Source organism: Myotis daubentonii, chromosome 9 (genome assembly GCF_963259705.1).
Source record: "Myotis daubentonii chromosome 9, mMyoDau2.1, whole genome shotgun sequence".
In the NCBI taxonomy this organism is placed as follows: domain Eukaryota; kingdom Metazoa; phylum Chordata; class Mammalia; order Chiroptera; family Vespertilionidae; genus Myotis; species Myotis daubentonii.
In genome coordinates, this window is record NC_081848.1 from 34073609 (window position 1) to 34095815 (window position 22207).

Sequence of the window (22207 nt, forward strand, 5' to 3'; positions counted from 1 at the left end):
ATAAGTCTCATTCTTTCTACAATGGCTCCCAGGATTGAAGACAGAAAATAAAAAAGTTTTAGAAAGATTCTTACAGCTATTAAGTTAAGTGCCAAGCCAATAAAGGCAAAACTGAGCAAGAGGCCCTTTTCTTAAGGTGCTCTGCATTAATGAAGGTGACCTTGCACAGAAAATATAACTAAAGCATACAGAATTTTCTCCTATCCATTGATCATTTTTAGTCTATCATAAATAAACTAGAGGCCCGGTGCACAAAAATTTGTGCATGGGGGCGGGGGGTAGGGCACGGTGAGTCCCTCAGCTCGGCCTGCACCCTCTCACAGTCCAGGAGTCCTCAGGGGATGTCCTACTGACAGCTAACGCCACAGTCTGGCCTCTCTCTGTGGGAGGCAGCCTGGCAGGCCCATCAGAATCAGGGGATGGCACCGCCCCCAACACCCCACTGAGGCTTCCCCCTGGCCTTTCTCTGTGGGATCAGCCCGGGGCTGGCCCCATCACCCCACCGCAGCTGTACTGGTGGCCTCCCTCTGTGGGAGGTGACTGGGCAGGCCCCCCAATTGCCCATTCACCACGGATGGTTGCCAGCGCCCCCCTCCCCCTTCCTCCCCCTGCATCACTGTTCTCTCTCTCTGCCTGCTGGCAAGTGCCTTGGCTGGCCTGGTGCAGCCTGCTCGCTGGCCCTGCCTCCCGCTGACTGGTCATTCTGCCGTTTGGTCAATTTGCATATTATGCTTTTATTATATAGGATGCATAATAAGTAAAACTCTAAGCCAGCCTACCACATTTTATCTTTAGGAGATTAATTATAGTAGTAGACTTTTTTTTCTCTAATCAGGTGTATTTTGCATAGAAAGGAAAGTCTTGAAAGCATGCACATATATTTGCTTATTCGACCACCCATCTATCCATTTATTTATCTGTCCTCTATTATAGTAGATGCTTTGTTCCAAGCACTGTGTTAGGTAAAGCACCTTGCTCCCTAGTAACTTCCTATCACCTAGGTCAAACATTTTATCTATGAAAACATCTTTAATATCCTACACAAAATTAATCCTTCTTTTGTGATTCCACAATCCTTTGTCACTAGCCATTACTCAAATGTGTCCACCGTGTACCACATACTATGTTAGGAAGGCACTGGGGTATAAAGTAAGAGACAGTCCTTGCCCTTAAAGAACTCAGTCTAGTAAGGAGACACACTAGTAAACCAATGATTGCAGTAGGTTATTGTGACGGTGAGACAACAGAGGTGTAAGTAGCCTGGCCCCATGCCGGAGGTGAGAGTGGTCAGCCCTTGGCTGTGGCAATGAGAACAGACTGGCATGAGACTAACGCTAGGAGGCACTTTCTCCTGCGGGTGCCTCTTTAAAAGGACATCTCATATGTTATTATGGTTAGTTAATATTGTGTTTATCTTTCCTCTAGACTGTGAGCTCTTTGAGATCAGGGGTTGTGTTTTACTCATCTTTGTATCCTGCCAGTGCTTAGTACAGTGTCCTGCACATATTAATGAGCTATAAATGCTGAGAAGGAATGAATAAATTGCAGAGAGCGTAGCAAAACTGAACTAAAAGATAAAGGCAATGGAATATGGATATCCTCAAGAATCAACTGTCAGGCTAGAAATGGGTAGCCTCCTATGAGAAAGCATCTTGGCAAGGCAATGCAATTACACTTTTAGGAAATATTTCAATGGCTTTAATCCTTGAGGCTGTTCTCAAGATGTGCCAGTCATGAGATCACACTGCTTTCTAATGACTGACCGTGTTAGATCCCATCACAGGTGTTTTTAGAGGCTCAATGAGTCACTAAAACAATAGGCTGTTGTTCTAAGATCCTGGCAGAGGGGAACCACGTCGGTACGTTTGGGGCAGGGGAGAAATAACCTTTGTCCCGGCAAAAGCCAGAACATCTGTATGGTTGCCTTCAGTGTGCACACACTTCCATGTACACCGTCACAGAGCAGCTGCAACTCCAAATCAGAGAGCCTTTGTGCCGCTGATTGGCAGCAGGGGCTACCGGCCACTCAGTTTCCTCGGCTAAACTGGTGTGAGCAGTGGGTGACCCCACCTGCCTCAGCCTCTCTGGATGCCGATGCCCATGTAAATCAGTCTCTGGGAGCAAACAGCACAGTCGTATGAAGTGAGTTCTAAGCTGGGAACGAGAAGGCCTGCAGTCTCATTCCCGGCTCTGTGAGTAACCATTAGGAGGTGGAGTTTCCTGGTCAGGAAGGGGAGGCATGAACCTATGAACCTACCTAACCCACTGGATTGCTGTGAGGATTAGGCCAGAGCATCGATTCATATTTGAACACTCTTTTTTTTTTTTTTTTTTTACAGTGTAAAATTTTTATATTTAGAATTAGGCAGCTGGACTCAGTTTAGATGATTCCAATTTTGTTGGCAACATCCAAAGCATCATAGTCAGGAGCCAGTCGAACACATGCCTTCTTCCCTCCATCAGGCCTGATCAGGGTGTGGACCTTGGCCACTTCATGTCATAGAGCTTCCTCACAGCCTGTTTGATCTGGTGCTGTTGGCCTTGACATCCACAATGAACACTGGTGTATTATTGTCTTCTATCTTCTTCATGGCTGACTCGGTAGTCAGGGGGAATTTGGTGATGGTGTAGTGGGCACGCTTGTTTCTCCTGGGCGCGCTCTTCCGAGGGTATTTAGGCTGCCTCTGGAGCCTAAGTGTCTGTGCCATCGGAAGGTGGGTGACGTGCGGATCTTCTTTTTTGTGTGGCTGTGGACGCCTTTCAACACTGCTTTCTTTGCCTTCAAAGCCTTTGCTTTGGCTTCGGCTTTGGGAGGGGCAGGGGCTTCCTTCTTAGCTTTTGGTGCCATCTTCGTAAAAAGCTGAACATTCTATTATTTGCCAGACATGCTGTTTGGTGCAGGGAAAACTGTGAGGGAAATGGACCCTGGCTTCTCCCTCATGAAACTTTCAGTTTAGTGAGGCAGACAGCTGATAAACAAGTTATTAGAGATCAGTGAATGGTTCAAATATGTCAGATGCTATGAGAATTATAGGGTGGGTTGCAGGAGAGAATATGGGGCTGGGGATGGGGAGCCTGCCTCATCCGAGGGTGCCAGAGGCCTTCTCTGAGGAAATGATGTTCTGTTTATAGGGGGTGAAACTGCATTTCTCGACGTGTGAAGTTTATGCAATTAGAAGGGAAGATTATCATTGTTATTTCTCAAGGTCTTCTGACTTGTTCTGACTCAGTGGGCTCTCTGGAGGACAGTTGTCTTTCAGTATCTTCTATTCTGTGCAGGGAAATTCGGGGAGAAGTGAGAAGTGTTTTGCCTTTCTTTTTTGGTTATTTTATTAGGCCATAGAACTGATAGATGACTTCAGAAAATGTGCACTTTCAGCAGGTTTATTAACCTCTTCTTATAAAGAAACTGCTGAAGCCTAAAGAGACTAAGTGACTTGCTCAAGGTCACAGAGCTTAAAAGTGGTAGAAGAAAATTATTATTTTTGTCTGCCATGGCACCGTTCCTGTTTTCATGAACAAAGATAATACCTTAATACATTCATTTGAACTTAGAACTGGAAAAGGTGGTGAAGTTGGATTTTCTCCCTCTCCAATTGCTGACTGAATGACAGCTCTCCCTTGTCCTGCCTCTTACATATTGTATTGTGGTTAAGAGCAGGGACTCTGGGACCAAACTGCCGGGTGAATTGGCTCTGGAACATACTGGCTGTGAGATGTTGAGCAAGTTAATTAATGTCTTTGTGCGTCATGTGAGCATTGGATACAGTTCAAGTACCTACCTCATAGTCATTGTGAGGATTGAGTGAGTTATTACATGTAAAGTGCTTGAAATGGAGCTTGACACATAATACATGCTTGTAGACACAGACAACAGTGTGGTGATAGCCAACAGGGGCGGAGGTAGGCGGGGGTGGGCAAAGGGTGAGGGGAAATGGAGATGGAAAGAGACTTTGCTTGGGTGATGGGCACATGATGCATTGTGCAGATGATACTTTGTTGAGTTGCACACTTGAAACCTGTACGCTTTCATGAACCAATGTCACTCCAATAAATTCAATAAAAAAGAAAAGAAAAGAAAAAAAGAATGAAGGGGCCCTCGTTGGTTTGGCTCAGTGGATAGAGCATTGGCCTATGGACTAAGGGGTCCTGGGTTCGATTCCGTCAAGGGCACATGCCCGGGTTGCATGCTTGATCCCCATTAGGGGGCGTGCAGGACGCAGCCAATCAATTATTCTCTCTCATCATTGATGTTTCTATCTCTCTCCCTCTCTCTTCCTCTCTGAAATAAATAAAAATATATTTTTAAAAAAGAATAAAGGGGAAACTTTTAAATAATCTAACAAAGAAAACACACACACACACACACACACACACACACACAAAACAACAAAAAACTAAACAAACCCCTATCCCTAACCAGACACACACACAACAGATAAAAAATAAAAATAAAAATAAATTGTAAGTGCTTTTTTTCTTAGGGCTGAAAATAACAATGAAATGATTTGGGTGAAGGTGTTTCCACTTCTAAACTAAAGTCAAGAAATGCTTTCTTTCTTTTCTGCTTCTCCAACCTGATCCTTCTTGTATGCCTTTACAGCTTCAGATCTGGGACACAGCAGGTCAGGAGAGATTTCGGTCCATTACTCAGAGTTATTATCGAAGTGCCAATGCCTTGATCCTCACCTATGACATAACCTGTGAGGAATCCTTCCGTTGCCTTCCTGAGTGGCTGCGGGAAATAGAACAATATGCCAGCAACAAGGTCATCACTGTGCTAGTGGGTAAGTAAGTTCTAATGAGGAGGGAAATTTATTTTTGGGCATCAGAGAATGTATAATCACATAAAGCTTGTATCTTGGTACATTCCAAGAATATAATCTACAGCTATATAATTCAAGCCGTCAGCCAGCATTTCAGTTCTGCAATTGAAGAGAAAATTAAATAAGTCCTATCCCATGGTGATGGTTTAGGAAAGTAAAGTAGAAAATATTGCTGATTGATTTTTCTATCATTGTAGGCTCTAGGGAAGAAGATAAGACTGCCATGAAGTTATGTGGGCTGCTAAACATTATTTTAAACCTAATTACGAGATCATGAAACTGCTGGTCTAGAAGTAAAATGTATCTCTTAAGTTGATAAGGAATTCATTATTGAAGCAATTGTTTTTTGCCTAAAAAATGGACTGTGGCTAATTTTGTCCCTTCTTGCATTTATGCTGACTTCAGAAATTCTTAATTTTCTGAAAGAATCTACTGAGGGAAATTCTGCAGTTTATTTCATTTTGTAAGAGAGTAAACCTCTGTTTAGCATGGGGGGAAAGCAAAAAACAACCCATGATTTTCTATGGTAACAAATACATCCATTAAGCCCAGGCCGGCTGAGCAATGGTTAGAGCACCGGCCTGCAGACCAAAGGGTCTGGGGTTCGATTCCCAGTCAAGGGCACCTATTTCAGTTGCAGGTAAATTGTTGGAAAAATAAAGTACACCATGAATTGTTCATGTGGATACTTCCATGTATAATTTAGAACTTCAGAAATTTTACTTAACCTTGTTAATCTTATATCTGTATATCCTTTTTCTCATGCCAAAAATCCCTGTCCCGGTGACACCTGCATAATCACTCACTTGCTTTATCCCCAACAAACATAGCAGCCTCAGAATAACAATGCCTGTACTACTGCTGACAAGATGATTACTGCAAGAATTTAAGATTTCTTTCCTTCAGTTCTTTTTGTTCTTGGAGTATCTGTGACTAGGAGTGCATAGTTAAATCATGGTCTCTTAAACTCACATGAAATTGTTTCTCTGTGTGGTTGTGCTGCTTCAGGATAAACAGGCTCACTTGTTTAATTTTGCTTTCAATTTTAGGAATTGCTTTTTAAATTTAATTCCATGTTAATTGTATAGTTATCATTAATTACATAATTATGTAAAACATTTATAAAATTATGAGTCAAATTTATAAAATAAGGTATATTTAGAGAGTTCTCATTCCTATCCCTCCCTACCCCCTTTAAAATATATATTATTTATTTCAGAGAGGAAGGGAGAGGGAGAGAGAGATAGAAACATCAATGATGAGAGAGAATCATTGATTGGCTACCTCCTGCAACCCCGACCAGGAATCGACCTCTTGGTTCATAGGTCAACGCTCAACCACTGAGCCACACTGGCCAGGCTTATTAACCTTATTCCTTTAATGGTAATCATTATCTTTAAAATTAAGATTATGGTTTATTGTCCCATTAAAAATAAGCAAACAAACTGTGTATATATTTTTCATCCTTGTTCTTAGATATACAGTTGTATGTTATATACACTTTTTTCTACTTTGCTTTATTCACTTAACAATATATCCTAGTGTCTCACCTGGCAGCATATAGACACGTTCTTTATTGCTTTTCACAGTGACAAATAACTGCGGGTCTATTATAGTACATTTAGCCAGTGCCTAAACGATGGACATTTGGGCTGTTTCCAGTTCTTTGCCATTACATATGGCACTGGTATTTTAAAATAAACATTCCAGTAATTATCCTCCTATTACTTGGCTTTACCAAGCCCATCTGTCTGGTTTGACTTCAGATATGGAATTGAATTTTGCTGTTTCCGAGCCTGCAAAAAGTCAAATGATGATTCCGTCTGTGATTTTACCACTGTTTTAGGCAACAAGATTGATCTGGCTGAAAGGAGAGAGGTCTCCCAGCAGAGAGCTGAAGAATTCTCAGAAGCCCAGGACATGTATTATCTGGAGACCTCAGCCAAGGAATCGGATAACGTGGAGAAACTCTTCCTTGACTTGGCGTGTCGCCTCATCAGGGAAGCCAGGCAGAACACACTTGTGAACAGTGTATCATCACCCTTACCTGGAGAAGGGAAAAGCATCAGCTATTTGACTTGTTGTAACTTCAACTAAAGGCCGAGGCAAGGAGAAGCAAGAGGAATCATCAGCTGTCCCAATGGGCCGCAAATTGCTGGGGAGATCTGGCGACGATGGTGGCTCCCGCTCTCAGACCTTCTGACTCCTGAGTTTACAAAGCACGGCAGGCCAAGGGCGTAGTCCACAGGCCGGGATTAGCAGAACATATAATGGTTTCATCCTTTTGCAGTCTGGAGTCAGAGCAAGGAGACGATTGCACTAGGCGCTCCATGACCTGCAGAGCATGTTGCTTTTGTTTTTTAAAAAAAAGCAAGCAAAAGCGCATTCCTGAACACAGTCCAGGGGAATCCCTCCTGCACACCAGTGGGTGCATGTGGGGGCTGTTCTTTAGGGCTTCTGGGGACCTTGGTTTTCTTGTCCACCAGATAAACCAGAACTGGGAAGGCCAAGTACTGTCTCTGTGGTGCGTGTCAATGACCCCATGGAGATTCTGAAGTGTTATTTCTCTTGTCTACAGGCACTTTCAAGAACTATGGGATGTAAAGATGGAAAAAACCTTTACCCATGACCAAGAGTTAACATTTATTGTTTTAATGATATATACAAGCTCATGACTCCTTTTGGTGCTAATGATTCCGCTATTTCACAGACCAAATGTTTTAGTACATTGATGTCCTTAAATGTATTTCATAGAAATAAAAAAAAAATTAAGGGAAGTCCATGAATCAGCACTCTTTCTCAAAGTCTTGTTATACCTTTTCTAGGGTGGATTTGTTGGAAAAGAGAATACTTTCCTTTCATGTTCCCCTCTAAATCTTACCATTTTCTTCTATTTTCTCATCTTTCCTGCCCTTTGAGTAAATGAAAAAATTGGAAAAACGAAAAACAAGAATGGTTGATATAATATTCTGATATGAAAGATTAGCTCTAAGACTCTATGAGTACGTGTGAGGAAACAGACCAGATCTGACCAAAATACTGTGGATTCATGGACTGCAGTGCAGAGCTCCAAGCAGAGCACAACCCTTGAGCGGGTCACATCTTTCTCTTTCTGGTACTATCTTTCTCGGACAGACCAAGGCCTGGGGTTTTGTAGGTTTTTAGTGTGATAAGTGAAAACAGCAACAGATGAAAACTCTCACGAACCATTTTTGTATCTTCAATGATAACCTTAGAAAGTTTCTGCTTGCAGAAGCAGGTTCAGTTGTCATTTGTCACCTCCTTTGTGTAGTAATGTCACCTTCAGACCATACCTTCTTTCCTGTTTCTTTTCTCTTTTCCTCCCTGTCTTTTCTGGTCTCTCCCTTCTTTTCTTCTTTCCTCCTTCCCTCTTCCGAACTCCCTCCTTTCCTTATATGCATGTGTTACTGCAAATCTCCAATTCAAATGGAGGTGTATATGCCTTTACTTAGCCAATTTTAAACCAGGATTCAAAAATGGAAGACAGGCTGCTGAATATGTATTATGTCTTCAGTGCCATACTTTGATACCTTCCAATTTGTTCACTGATATAAATGCAAATTGGGAAAATAATTAAACCTGTATGTTGTTGATGCTGTCAGATGTTTATGTAGCTTGCTGCTTAGCATAACTGAGGGATGAGTAATGGGATAAGGATATAATATGCAATTCCACTGATTCTGTAGATGGTGGCAATCTCGGTCCTGATAGGTTGATGTTTGAAAGCTAATTTTAAAGAAATGAGTCATGTAGAGACGGTATTGATAAAGCATTTCTAGCATTCTCTAGCCTGTTTCAGAGTGACCCACCTCTTGCACATGGGGACTATACATTATTCTTAAAGGGACTGGAACTTTTGGTTGGCCCTACTGTGTTTGTCCTGATTGTATGGGTAAGAGAGATCCCAGAAGTTTGAATGGTTTTTTATTTTAGAATCTCTCTCTACAAGAAAGAAAAATAATTTTAATAAACACCAACCAAAATCATTATAACTGCTGCCTTTCCGTCTCCGTCTTCCCCACTAAGCCAACAACTAAAGGTATTCAGAAAACAAGTTGATCAAGGTGGGAAGAACTTCTGTTTTTAAACTGTACAGAAATGTCCCTATATTTAGATTTATTATCTTTTAATTAGGGCAAACATCCAGTTACCATAGGACATCATGACCCAACTTTGTCTCACAGCAGCAAGTGTATTGAAATTGAAGTTGCTTTGTGAACTAAGAGGATAGGACCTTATTAGATTGGACACATTTATGTAAAATAACAGCTTCTAGTCATTCTAGCATCTGAAATTCTTTTTTTTTCTGATTAAGGTATTACATATGTGTTCTTATTCCCCCATTGCCCCTCCACCCCCCTGCTCGGGCCCTCACCCCACTCAGTGTATGTGTCCATTGGTTAGGCTTATATGCATGCATACAAGTCCTTTGGTTGATCTCTCCCCCTTACCCCCACCCTCCCCTGCCTTCCCTCTGAGGTTTGAAGGTCGAATCGATCCTTCTCTGTCTCTGGATCTGTTTTTGTTCATCAGTTTATGTTGTTCATTAGCATCTGCAATTCTTATTCCCCAAAGCTCACCCTCCCCTGTCTACCTTTGGCTGCACTTAGAAGGGGATTAGAAAGCTCTGCTCTTGGCCTCTTTCTTCCCTGTTACACCTTCTAGCCTTTCTGTAACATACAGTCACCCATCCATGGCCCATCAGCAGGACACATGAGAATGTAGGGCTTTTTCTCTTTTTTTTATCTTTAGTTGTGTAAATTCTAGATTAGACCTTATGGACACTTATTCACTGATGTAGTTCAAGTTTGAGAATAATCCCTGATAAAATGGTAGGTGTTTAGTAAGTGTAGCTGAATAAATAACTTAGTGCCAAGGGGAACTTTTTTGGTTAAATAGAAATTTCTCAGAAAGACCTAGAGAAAGGACCCTAATTAAATGTGGTCTTCTTAATCCAGGCCAGGGCTTAAGCTTACTGGTTTGCCTTCTAGTTCTTACTGTCATGGCAATATTTGCTAAGATGAGTCTCCTTAAATGCAAATGAATTCTCATTTAGTGGTGAATGAAAAAGAGTTACTTTCTCATAAATCAGTTTGGCTTACTAGTAATTTGAAGACTATCAGATTCCATGTCTATTTCCATTTTTGGTGTGACCTTTTTCATTTAATAAAGTTACTAAATACATTGCAATAAAAATGTATCCTATTCATGTCATGAAGTCAGGTTTGGGAACATCTGTGAAATCATACAGCTTACTGATATTAATGATTTATTATGGCTTTGTGTCGACCGCATCCTCAAAGGATTTTGTGCTTTCTCTTTTACCTATGCAAGGATTTTTTCCCCTTTATATGCTTTTATTAGATGTATTGAATTATATTAACATTTAATTTTTATTATATAGGGCCAATTACCCTTTCTGTGGATTACTTAGATTAGCCTATTAGCTTTTCCTGGCCTTACTTTTCCCCTTTTAGTCTTTCACGTTCACATCTCTTCTTGAGTAAAGTGGCAAGAAAACGAAAAATGAAAAGTCAAATGGATTGATTTGATGTCTTAATTTCTGATTTAGGATTTGGTAAAAGCCACTGGCCAAAGTTAGATATTTGGATTAGAATTATTTTAGCCAATAAAGACTTCTGAGAGGGTGGAGGGGGAATTTAATAGAAAACTGGATGCATTTTCTGTTCATGAATGTATGTCCTTGGAAGACACTGGTGACCTCCAGTGTTAGATTAATGATTTGCCTCGTTTCCCCTTTTAGCCATCTCATAATTCTTCCAGATGCAGCATCCACTTTCAGGTAATGAATCATTCTGAATAAATACCAGTTGTGATTTTGAATTGGTCTTCCCACTAAAACCCAAACATCTTTTTTTTTTTTTTTTTTTTTTTTTTATAAACCAGCCACATTAGCTCTGGAAGAGCTCCTCTGGGGTTTGCCCTTTCATCTAGAATTGGTTACTTATTTTCCTCAACCATAGCCCAGACAGATGTTTATTTATTTTATTTTATTTTTATTGATTTCAGAGAGGAAGGGAGAGGGAGAGAGAGAAACATTCATGATGAGAGGGAATCATGGATTGGCTGCCTCCTGCACGCCCCACACTGGGGATTGAGCCCACAACTGGGCATGTGCCTTGAATGGAAATCAAACTGTGACCTCCTGGTTCATAGATCGACACTCGACCACTGAGCCACACTGGCCAGGCCAGACAGATGTGTTTTAATGCAAGTCTAATAATACTTCTAACATTTAACTAGAAAATCAAAAGCAGTGAAAAAACCATGTGTGTCCCATCCTTCAGTCATAGCAGTATAGTTGAACACTAATTTGGGGATAAGAGAGGGATGTTTTCTTTTCAGGTCTCATTTCTGTCACATGAGCCTGTGTTTGGAAGGAAAATTGAATTCTCTTACATTGTTCACATTGGGTAGGAAGTATACTGAATTAAGAACTTATCATCCCCTGAGGCAACTAATTAATGTAGTAATGTTAGACCAAGGGAGATGACACTTCATCTCCTTTCCTAAGATGTTGGAGTGTTATAAGCATTCCTGGAAGCCATACTTTGAAATAAGAAACAAATTGAGGCATAACAAAGATGTGAAGGAATTGAAAATTTAAGGCATTTGAATATTTGAAGGATTTTGGGAGATTTAGCTTGGGAAAGAGGGGGAATACAATTAGTGCGTTAGAGCAAGGCTCTGGTTCAAAGGGGTGTATTGAGGCCCATTAAATAGAGGCCATAGGGCCACAGAGTTGGGCTCCATGTCTGAGAACATTCTATATAAGATGTTCACTGTGGAAGGGGCTGCTTCAGTAATAGTCTTTCAAGTAGAGGTTAGATACGAGCTCAGCAAAGATGATGTAGAAAGGATCCCAGAAAGATTAGGCGTTGGACCAGATGACCTAGTAACTTAAGATTCTATGTTCTAGTGCTTTGTCCCTTATAACATGCTCAGTTAAATATTTGTTGACCCACAGCTAACAATTTGAAACAAAAGGGCTTTGCTCTTCTATCAAAAGTGAATCCTACCCTCCAGGAAGGGTGTTGGTTACATGTTGTTAGGTCAGGGTTACTTGCCATTATGCCCTAGGCTGGGGTTGCTCTGTCATTCCATCCATTGATGTCCTGTTGAAATCACTAACTGGTTCTTGAGTTAGACATTTTTAAAAAGGTATTGTTTTAGTAGAAGTTACATGAAATCATGAAAATTGTGTGTTTGTCACTTGCCAGAAATAAACCAGACTCAGGTTAGTAAATAATTGATGTCTCTACAGGGTTTCAGGATAGGCCTTTGTGTTAGAGCAGCATCTTCAGTTGAAGGTCCCATAAATATACCAACATGAAGTTTTACAGCTCCCATCAGAGATGGGCTGGTGGATCACTGGCATAAACAGTCCCCAAGTTCTATTTTGGAAAAATCTCAAATGACATTCGGTTTTATTCTCTTGAACAAAACAACAACCATGATCTGAAAGTGATTTTAACAGAAAGGAGGCCAAATTGCTTCATATAGAATGTAACAAAACACAGTCTTTGAAATTCAGAAATAACTATAAGCAACATTTGCCAATAAATCCCATGACCCAAATAATTCCATCTGCAAAATAATATGCATCCTTTCTACGCTGATAGATTCATTGGCCTTTATTAAAAAGTCATTGGTTTCACTCGGTTGGTGTGGCTCAGTGGTTGAATGTTGTCGACCTATGAACCAGGAGGTCTTGGTTTGATTCCTGGTCAGGGCACATGCCCAGCTTGCAGGCTCGATCCCCAGTGCAGGAGGCAGCAAACCAATGATTCTCTCTTATCATTGATATTTCTATCCCTCTGTTCCTCTCCCTTTCCCTCTGAAATCAATAAAAAAAAATTTTTTTTAAAAAAGTCATTGGTCTTGTATCAATAGGAACACTTGAGTTTGGGTGAAACCCTTTGATTACTTTGGCTGAGAAGACAGAACATAAAAGCTAGCCACCTCTTCATTAATTGACTTCCTGAGGTGCATGAGTCAAATTTTACTTTCCCACTGAGTTAAAGCAGATTTTTTGGAGATGTTGTATTCTAGTTCCTGATGGAATCCTTAGTGGGTTGTGATTCTGACACATAAGGGAGTGATGTAGGGAGCTGTATAGAAGGGGAAACACTAGGCTAGGTGTCAGGAGTCCTAGTACTGACATGAGTTAGCTGTAACTTTATGCAAAGCACAATCTCTTGAGTGTCAGTTTCCTCATTGATGATAGACATATAATACCTGTAGGATTATTATGAAAATTAGATAAATTGAAAGTATGGTGCTTAGTAAACAGTAAGCACTCAAATATTAGGTTTCTCATCTTTGATTAAGAGCAGAATTTGGATGATCTCATGCAAGCATAGATCCTTTGGACAAAATAAGGAAACCTTTACGATTTCAAAGAAAAGAGCTCCATTTCTGAAAGGGTCTTAAAAAGAAGCCGCTTATTTGATCCATCAGTTTGCCTTTGGGTATTACTGTTACCCAAGAGATTCTTCATTTCTTTACATATTTCAGGAAAGGCATTCTCTCTTTCTCTCTCTCTCTCTCTCCCAATAGGTAATTCCAGGGTTGTAAACTCTTCTATCAGGAAACTTAACCTTATTACTGAAATACCTCACAGTGCAATTTGAACCTGTTTCTTCCTGATCCTATTCATGGGAAGAAAAATGGGTTGATCCTATCTTCTTTTTAAGGGGCCATGTTTGGCATTTATTATTGCCCCTTTGCCTCATTTTTTAAAATGACAGTCAGAAAAGCTCATCAAGGTGATAATAATTATTCCTCGAGGGAATGTCAGGATAGGTATTTATAAACTCTTAGCTTATTGGTATGATATTTAGATCATATTCTTACTGTTGGTTAACTCTTGAATTATCCATGTATTTTTCTTCCTTGTGTAATGTAATTGATAACAAAGTGTGCTTCTGAAGAATTATTTTGGTTGTGTGGCTCTTGTTTCCTCCTCTTGGTAAAAATGGAGTCATAATTCCAGTGGTAATCTGCTTTTAGAATTTAATTTCATAAATGACATTATTTGATGGACACACATACCAACATCGAAATTTAGCTGGGTTTCTTTCCTTTTTTATGTGTGCACTAAATTCTGAAATAAAAATTGGAATACCAAACGCCTAATTAAGCAAAAATTCATGTACAGAATAACAAAAGATATGAATCTGGGTTGTTAGGATAATTTGTCACTAGTTGGTTGAATGGTGCATAGCTTTTGTTTAAGGTTACTTCTGCCTGAACTAGATAACAATAGCAAGACTTGATAAGCCTTCTGAAAAACAGCTGCTAAACCCATTGCTTTCTGAACTGTAATCATTAAGAATAAATATTCTCCTCTCCTATACAATTGCCGAATGCTGGTGGAACTTTCTTGTAGGCTATTTGACAATGAATGTTAATTCATTTAAATGAAAATTTAAAAAAATCCTCTTATCCCTTTAAGGCATGTTGGGGCTTTCATATCCCCTGTTGTAGAAAATTTCAAATCACTAGAATGCTGGCTTCTAATTTCTGCTCATTGAAGTGTCCTCTAGACATACCAGATTGTTGGAACTCCTTTGATAATATGTAAGGGAGCTACATAAATGTATTTGTCAATACATTTACATAAAGGTAAGTGTATAAAATTGCACACTTTTAGGAAAGAAAACACTAATAAACCCTCTAAATTTCAGATAATAAAAGGTTAAGAAGAGATTTTTGATAATCTAAAGGGAAAAGTGTGCCCCATATATATTGTTGCATACACTTTAATGCATGATTTTTTTTAGTACAGGGGTGAAATAATATGCAAAATATATCATTCTGGAGGTCTTCTCAGCAGCTAGTAAAAATATTTAGAGAAACTGTTTTATGAAGACTTAAAAAACCCTTGACAGCCCCCCCCCCAATTTCCTATCTCGTTTCATTAAAACATGGATCTTAGCACACACACAATTTGACAAACATGCTAGTCATCAAATCTTATGAACTCAATTCTTAATATTTGGCTGTTGGTTTTAAGCATATGCTCTCAGTAATATCTGAATACACCAGTATATGAAATCTAACCATCAGCTTCAATGCAAACATAAGACTTGGTTTTAAATGTTAATATCAGATATTAGCAGTACATTGTACCATGTCTTATATGATCATGTTCTTTTCCCCTTAATAAAAAGTCTGTTAGAAACATAAGCCTATAATGACCTGAGTACAATTAGCTACAAACATTCTGTAGAAAGGTGATTGTGTATGAAAACTTCAATCAATATTAAAAAGCAGGGATAGGAAACAGGAATCTAAACAAAATATTTTAAATTTTAAAAATAAGATATAATTCACAAACCATATAATTCTATGTATGGCATTTTTGCTATAGACATCTTTGTTGTAGCATCTTAGCTGGAAACATTTTTGCTACAACTAATTGTTCATAAGGCAATTTTGCTGTAAATGATAAAAAAAGTTTGTCTTTTGTTTGGTTTCATTTCTCCATTGATAAATCAGCCACTGTAAAAAAAGATAAAATAACTGGTTGACAGTTTGGTTTTGTTTGGTTGGTTTGGTTTCTTCATTGACGGATCAATTGCCTTAATGTATTTACGACTTAATGTATTTAAGCTGGTCGTCAGTTTGGTTTTATATTCCCATTGATGAAGTGTTCTCAGTTTTGTATTATATATAAATCTTAGCTAGTCCTTATAATGGCCTACACAGTGACGAGTAAAGATGCTTATAGTGAAAGTACTTAGAACCATATAGTTCACCCCCTTAAAGTGTACAGTTCAGTGTTTTTTAGTAGTTTCACAAAGTTGTACAATCATTACCACTATCTCCAGAACCATCATCCCATGCTCATTAGCAGTCACTCTCCTCCTCCTCCCTCCCAGCCCACCCTCTCCACCTCCCCCGCCAAAGCATCTGGGAAGCACTAATTTACTTTCTGTCTCTACAGATTTGCCTATCCATTTCATATAAATAGAATTATACAATATGTGGTCTTTTGTGTCTGACTTCTTTCTAAATTTAGCATACTGTTTTCAAGTTTCATGTTGTAGCATGAATCAATACATTCATTTTATGTCATAGTCATTTTAAATAATACTTCATTATATGTATATACCACATTTTATTCGCCCATTCATCAGTGGATGGATACTGAGGTTGTTTCCACTTTGGGGCTATTATAGATAATGCTGCTATGGATATCACGTACAAGTTTCCTGTGTGGGCATATGTTTTTACATCTTTCTTAAAAGCAATTAGTCTAGCAAATCTAGTCGTGTGTTCATTTAAGCAGAACTTCTTAAACTCCTATTTAGGGAATGCAACCTATAATCTTAAATCAATTGTTCAATTAGGAGACCCCTACATATGTCCATAAGAATTTTTCTACAAGCCTAATATTTAGATATGATAATTTCATGAAGACCACTTCAGTCTTATAGAAACTGAGTTGTCATCATATGGAGAATTTCTAAAGTCCTCTGCATTGTTTTAAAGAACAGCTATAGGTCATGCTGGAGAGGGAAATACTCATTCAATCTTCTAGGACTCAATGAAGGAGCGCTTTTAACATACAATTTCCTTTATACATCAACTGTCTTTTAAAGTTTGGATTTTCCTTCTTGGAAAAAAAAGATTGTCAAATAGCCAAACCACCTGACTGTCCATTGTAGCTTAAGTGTTTATTATTAAGACATAATTCATACTGAGAGTCAAAGTAAAAAGAATGTATTTTGTGTGCAAAGGATGAGTGTATCGGTAACTTTATTTGTAACAGAATTTTTTAAACAAGATGAATGGAAATTGCTCTCCCATGTACTTGTATATAAATAAACATTTCCTGTTGCCCACATTTGGAGGATGATATGCTATCAAAGTTCGTAAAAAGCAAATAAGCTTTAAGTACACTAATGTCTTTCAGCATGACATGAAATGTGCTCTGGATTTGGCCATCTGGAGGCCTGAGTTTGTCGATTCTCTAACTGACTAACCTGGACAATTCATTTAAAATTTTGCACCATGGATTTCTCCTCTGTAAAACAAGGGGCTGGACGGAATAATCTTTAAGGCCTCTTAGAACACTAAATAAGACTACTCTGCTATACTCAGGATGTGAAAGTAATGTGCTAATTATTTCTAATGGCGAGAAAGATGCTTTATCTGATGACATACTGGAAGGAGTATTATTACACTAAGAATGAGGAGTCATAAATTCTAGTTTCAGTTCTGACACTGAGGAGCAGTGTTAAACTAGATTAGATAACTTTAAGATCCTTTCTAGCTAAAACACATTATATGGTTCTATATTCTCATTTGGGCAATTCCTGGGCAAATTGGAAATCGGTGTTTTGAAAAACCTTGAGGATCACTATCATTAGTTGACTCAATTATTCCACATCTGCTACCCACAAACTATACCTGATATATGCTATCTCTATACCCTCAAGTACATCTGCAGCTGAAAGATAGAAACTGGAACTATATTTAAACCACACCATGTGCCTGTGCTTTTGGCCAGGTGCTCACCTCTGAATATTTCAAGAACTGAAATATCTTATTTTCATTACTTGCAGGAAACCACATGTTAGTTATATAAGACTCCTATCTAAATGTTCATATCTGGAATTTATTCAGGCTTCCCAGAGAATAGTTATGTCTTCACATGTAGGTAAAAATAAGCTTAAAGACACAGGCTAGCTAGCCTTTCTGACTTTGATCTTGGAGATGAAACCATAAGAATTAACAACTGTATGTGGCCTAACATTCTACCAAGTTTATTGGTGCTCAGAAGGGGTGAGGGAGCTCCCTGTGACCTTTTTATAATGGCACTAATCCTATTCATGAGGGCTTTGTCCTCATGACCTAAATCCTTCCCAAAGGCGTCCCCTTCAAATACGATCATATTGGGGATTAGGTTTCAACATAGGAATTTGGGGAGGGGAGCACAAACATTCAGTCAATAGCAGATGGTGTCTGATTAATCGGACCAATTGGCTACTCAGAGTTACAGGTTTAATAGCAGAGTAGGCATATCCACTTTCCCTTTGTTATATCTGAAATACCCCCAGATCAAGGAGTTATAACACACTGTCAACGGCATTTGACTCTAGTTAACTTAATCATGTCCATTTAAGCTTGTTCAAATTAATATTTGTCCAAACACTTTCAACCAATCCCTTCATCTGGTACCAGTTGGACTGCAAGCCTTGAGAAAAGTAATCTGGTTAAGGGTCTGCTGACTTATGACTATTTTGCTAATCACATGAACTTTAAGGTTAGATCTTCAAAGAGTGGAAAATGCTTTTCCAGCCAGTGCTAATTTTTGGGTTTCTGTTTTAACAATCTTGGGCAATATCTATTTTCATATTTCTGGTTGGTTGGTTTTGTAATTACAGATGCTCCTCAACTTACAATGGTAAGTTGGAAATATGCATTAATAAGTCAAAAATGCATTTCATATGCTTAATCTATTGAACATCATAGCTTAGCCTAGCCTACTGTAAACATGCTCAGAGCACTTACATTAGCCTATGGTTGGGCAAAATCCTCTAACAGCCCATTTTGTAATAGTGTTGAATATCTCATGTACTTTACTGAATATAGTATCCAGGAAAAGCTGGCAACATAGTGCACGACGGAGTACTGGGCTGTTTACTCTCATGACTGCGGCTGACTAGGAGCTGCGGCTCGCTGCCACGGCTTGTCCTCACGAGAGAGTATCTTACAGCATATTTCTAGCCTAGGGAAAGATCAAAATTCAAAATTTGAGGTATGGTTTCTATTGAATATATGTCACTTTCACACCGTCTTAAAGTCACAAGTTACAAGTGGAAACATCATAAGTCAGGGGCCATATGTATTTTGATAAACTAAGCATATATGTTTTAATTTCTAGGGTAGAAAACAAAAAGAAACAGCACTTAACTTCCAAACCTAGGAGAAAAAAAAAACCAAATAGAAATGGTAAAAAAATAATCAACAGGAAAAAAGAGAACAAAAACAACATTCAGAAGACAAGATAAATAGGAAATACAAAGTATGATAAACCCAAATATATTTTAATCATTACATTAATTGTTAACAGACTAACATTCCAATAAGAGGACAGATTGCCAAACTGGACAACAGAACAAAACCCAACTATTCAAGCCTTCCAAGAAGCACATCTAAGACAAAAAAATACAGATAGAAAAAGAAATGAACAACAAAAACAAAAACCTCATGCAAATACTAACCAAAACAAAGCTAATGAGTACAATGATAATTAGTTTTAAGGACAAAAACATTAATAGTAATGAAACGGGACTTCCATGTTTAAATTTTTAGTCCACTAGGAAGATACAAGATTGAATTTGTACCTAATAATGGCCTCCAAATAAAATAAAAACTACAAAACCAAAATGAGAAATAATATGCATTCACAATCACAGAGATTTAAAAATTCCTCTTTCAGTTATTAATAGAATGGGGAAAATCAGTACATATATAATTTGAGCAACATGGTTAACGTATCTAGTACACATAAAATACTTGGGTATGTGCCCTGTCAGAGTGCATATGGGAGGCAATCAACCGATGCTTCTCTCTTTCTCTCTCTAAAACATCAAGAAAGCATATCCCTGGGTGAGGATTAAAAAAAAAATTCTTTGCCCAATAACTGCAGAACACATGTTCTTTTCAAACACATGGGGGACATTTTCAAAAACTGACTACAGGTTGGGCCACTAAACAAGTCTCAACAAATTTCAAAGGGCTGAAATAATATAAAATCCTTTTCTGTTTGGGAATTAAGGAGCACATTTGTAAAAAACTCATACATCAAAGAATCCACATGGAAATTATAAAATACTAGAGGCCTGGTGTACAAATTCATGCACCAGTGGGGTCCCTCAGCTTGGCCTGTGGGATCGGGCCAAAACCAGCTCTCTGACATTCCTCAAGGGGTCCCAGATTGTGAGAGGGCACAGGCCAGGCCGAGGGACCGCACCAGTGCACCATCAGAGCCGGGGAAGGATGCGGGAGATTGACCAGCTAGGGAGGGCTCCAGGCGTCTGGCCCTTCTTGCTCAGTCCCAATCATCCAGACCCCAGCTGCAAGCTAATCTACCGATCAGCGCATCTGCCCCCTGGTGGTCAGTGCACGTCATAGCAAGCAGTTGAGCAGCCTTAGCATATCATTAGCATATTATGCTTTCATTGAACAGCTGACTGCATGACCAGACACTTAGCATATTAGGCTTTTATTATATAGGATTTTGAACTGAACAATAACAAACACTAATGTACATGCTTAGTCTCAGGAGAAAGTCTAGATCAGTGGTTCTCAACCTGTGGGTTGTGACCCCTTTGGGGGGTCGAATGACCTTTTCACAGGGGTCACCTAAGACCATCAGAAAACACATATATAGTTACATATTGTTTTTGTGATTAATCACTATGCTTTAATTATGTTCAATTTGTAACAATGAAATTGGGGTCACCACAACATGAGGAACTGTATTAAAGGGTCGCGGCATTAGGAAGGTTGAGAATCACTGGTCTAGATAGAAGAGACTTCAGATTAAACAGCTTATGGGTGGTAAGTATAGATGAGTGAATGAATTCAACCAACGAGTATATGTAGAAGGGACAATAATAGAACACTAAGTTAAGGCAAATAGGAGGCAGTCAAGGATAATGAGTGGGGGGAGGTTAGACAGTACCTTTGAGATCTGAGTAAGTAGGGATCCTGCCCCAGCCCCCCACACGTCAGGAATACTTGTGACTTAGATTGCCTTCTTCAAGATTTTGTAAATCCTCCTCCATTGCCTGGGACTGAGCAAGCCAACCTGAGCCTGGATTTGGTCCCATGGGGGACCTGGTTGTCAGAAGTACCTCTTGAGATTTTCTAAGTTTCACTTTGGTGTGTGAAATAGATGTCATTTCTCTCCTTTGACCCAAGTTTGGTGTGGACTGAATGCCAGGGGGAGCTCGGGGTCTTTTGCCTATAGAATTCTCCTGGGTCTGAAGAGTGGACCATTCTTACTAGCTGAGCAATATTTCTTTCACAGAACAGTACCAACTGTACAAGATTAGGCTGCCAGAATGGTATTGAATAGCTTTTAGGTGACTATCATATTGGAAATAGTATAAATTCAGGATTCGGGACTACTGAAGGTCACCTGGGATTATATTGTGTGTGTGTGTGGAGGAGGGGGGCGGCTGTTCATTAGCTCTCACTTTTCTTTGTTCCATTTATGATGCTACCTCTAGTCTGTAGACCCCCAGGCTTGTGAGGTGGTGGCAGTGTTCTTTACCCTGTCCATTTGCACCAGGGAGATTACCCTACTCCTCTCAGCCAGTTATACACTTTGTGTTGGGCCAGACCTCTGTCATCTGAGGCCTTTCAAGGGACTGAGCAAGCCAATTGGCCCCTTCCAATTAATGTCCTCTCTCATTTCCAATTGATAGTGACTGTTTTCTCCAGAATTTGGCTTAAGATATGCTGATGAAGGAATGACATTCTTACACAAATAAAACTGCTCTTCTTGTTCCACCCATGAGCCTTTTGCCTTTTCTTCTCAGTGTGGCGAAGAATACAGTAATTACAGCTTAAAACATTCAGGAGACGACATGGCTGGAGTATGTGTTCTATACTTACGCTATAAAAGTTCAAATGGTAAATATGACAAAAAAATAAATGATTACCCACACCTTCCTGCACACTCTGGGTAAGACTTGCATTTTTGGTGATTATCAATGAAGCACAGTAACAACCTTTGAGTCATTGGAAGCCAGTATTCACAGGCACAATGAATACAGCATAAGAATAATGATGTAACCAGCATTAAAAAATGGTATTAAGGACCTGTAGAGGCAAGATCTATATGGTTCAATACAGTCATGGCATTGTAATAGCAGCATTACTACTCTTATTGTAGTGGGAGATTATGAAACTAGCTAGAAATGGCACATTTGATAATAAAGAACATGAGACTATTTCCAAGGCTTGAAGAAGAAATGATGCATGTATACTCTAAAAAATATTTACATGCACGGATCAGACAAGAAACATGCACCTTTTCTCTATCCATTATTCTATATCTTCATTGGCAAACAAGTTTTCCTTACTTGGGCTCATAAATTTTATAATAGACTTTAAAAATAAAATTGTTCACATATAGAGAGACAAGGGTCCTACAAAAAACATTTGCCTTGTAGGCAGCTATGATCAAAGCAGAGCAAAACTAAAAAACCAGAAACCATGAAAATGTTATTTTGAACGTAGAGAAAGTACAGAAATAAGGAATGACAAATTCATTGGATTTGAGTTAGAAAACCACGACACTATAGCCACTA

At 39.1% G+C, this 22207-nt stretch overlaps 1 protein-coding gene across 2 annotated transcripts in view; it reads left to right on the top strand.

The window, feature by feature from the left end:
- The window catches only part of RAB30 (RAB30, member RAS oncogene family), an 85483-nt gene extending 68761 nt beyond the window's left edge, over nt 1-16722 (top strand). For both annotated transcript variants that reach the window (XM_059708326.1, XM_059708325.1), the window contains 2 exons: nt 4604-4787; nt 6673-16722. In XM_059708326.1, the coding sequence (XP_059564309.1) occupies nt 4604-4787; nt 6673-6923 (435 nt within the window). In that variant the 3' untranslated portion in view covers nt 6924-16722. The remainder of the gene's footprint in view (nt 1-4603; nt 4788-6672) is intronic.
- The last annotated feature ends 5485 nt before the right edge of the window (nt 16723-22207 follow it).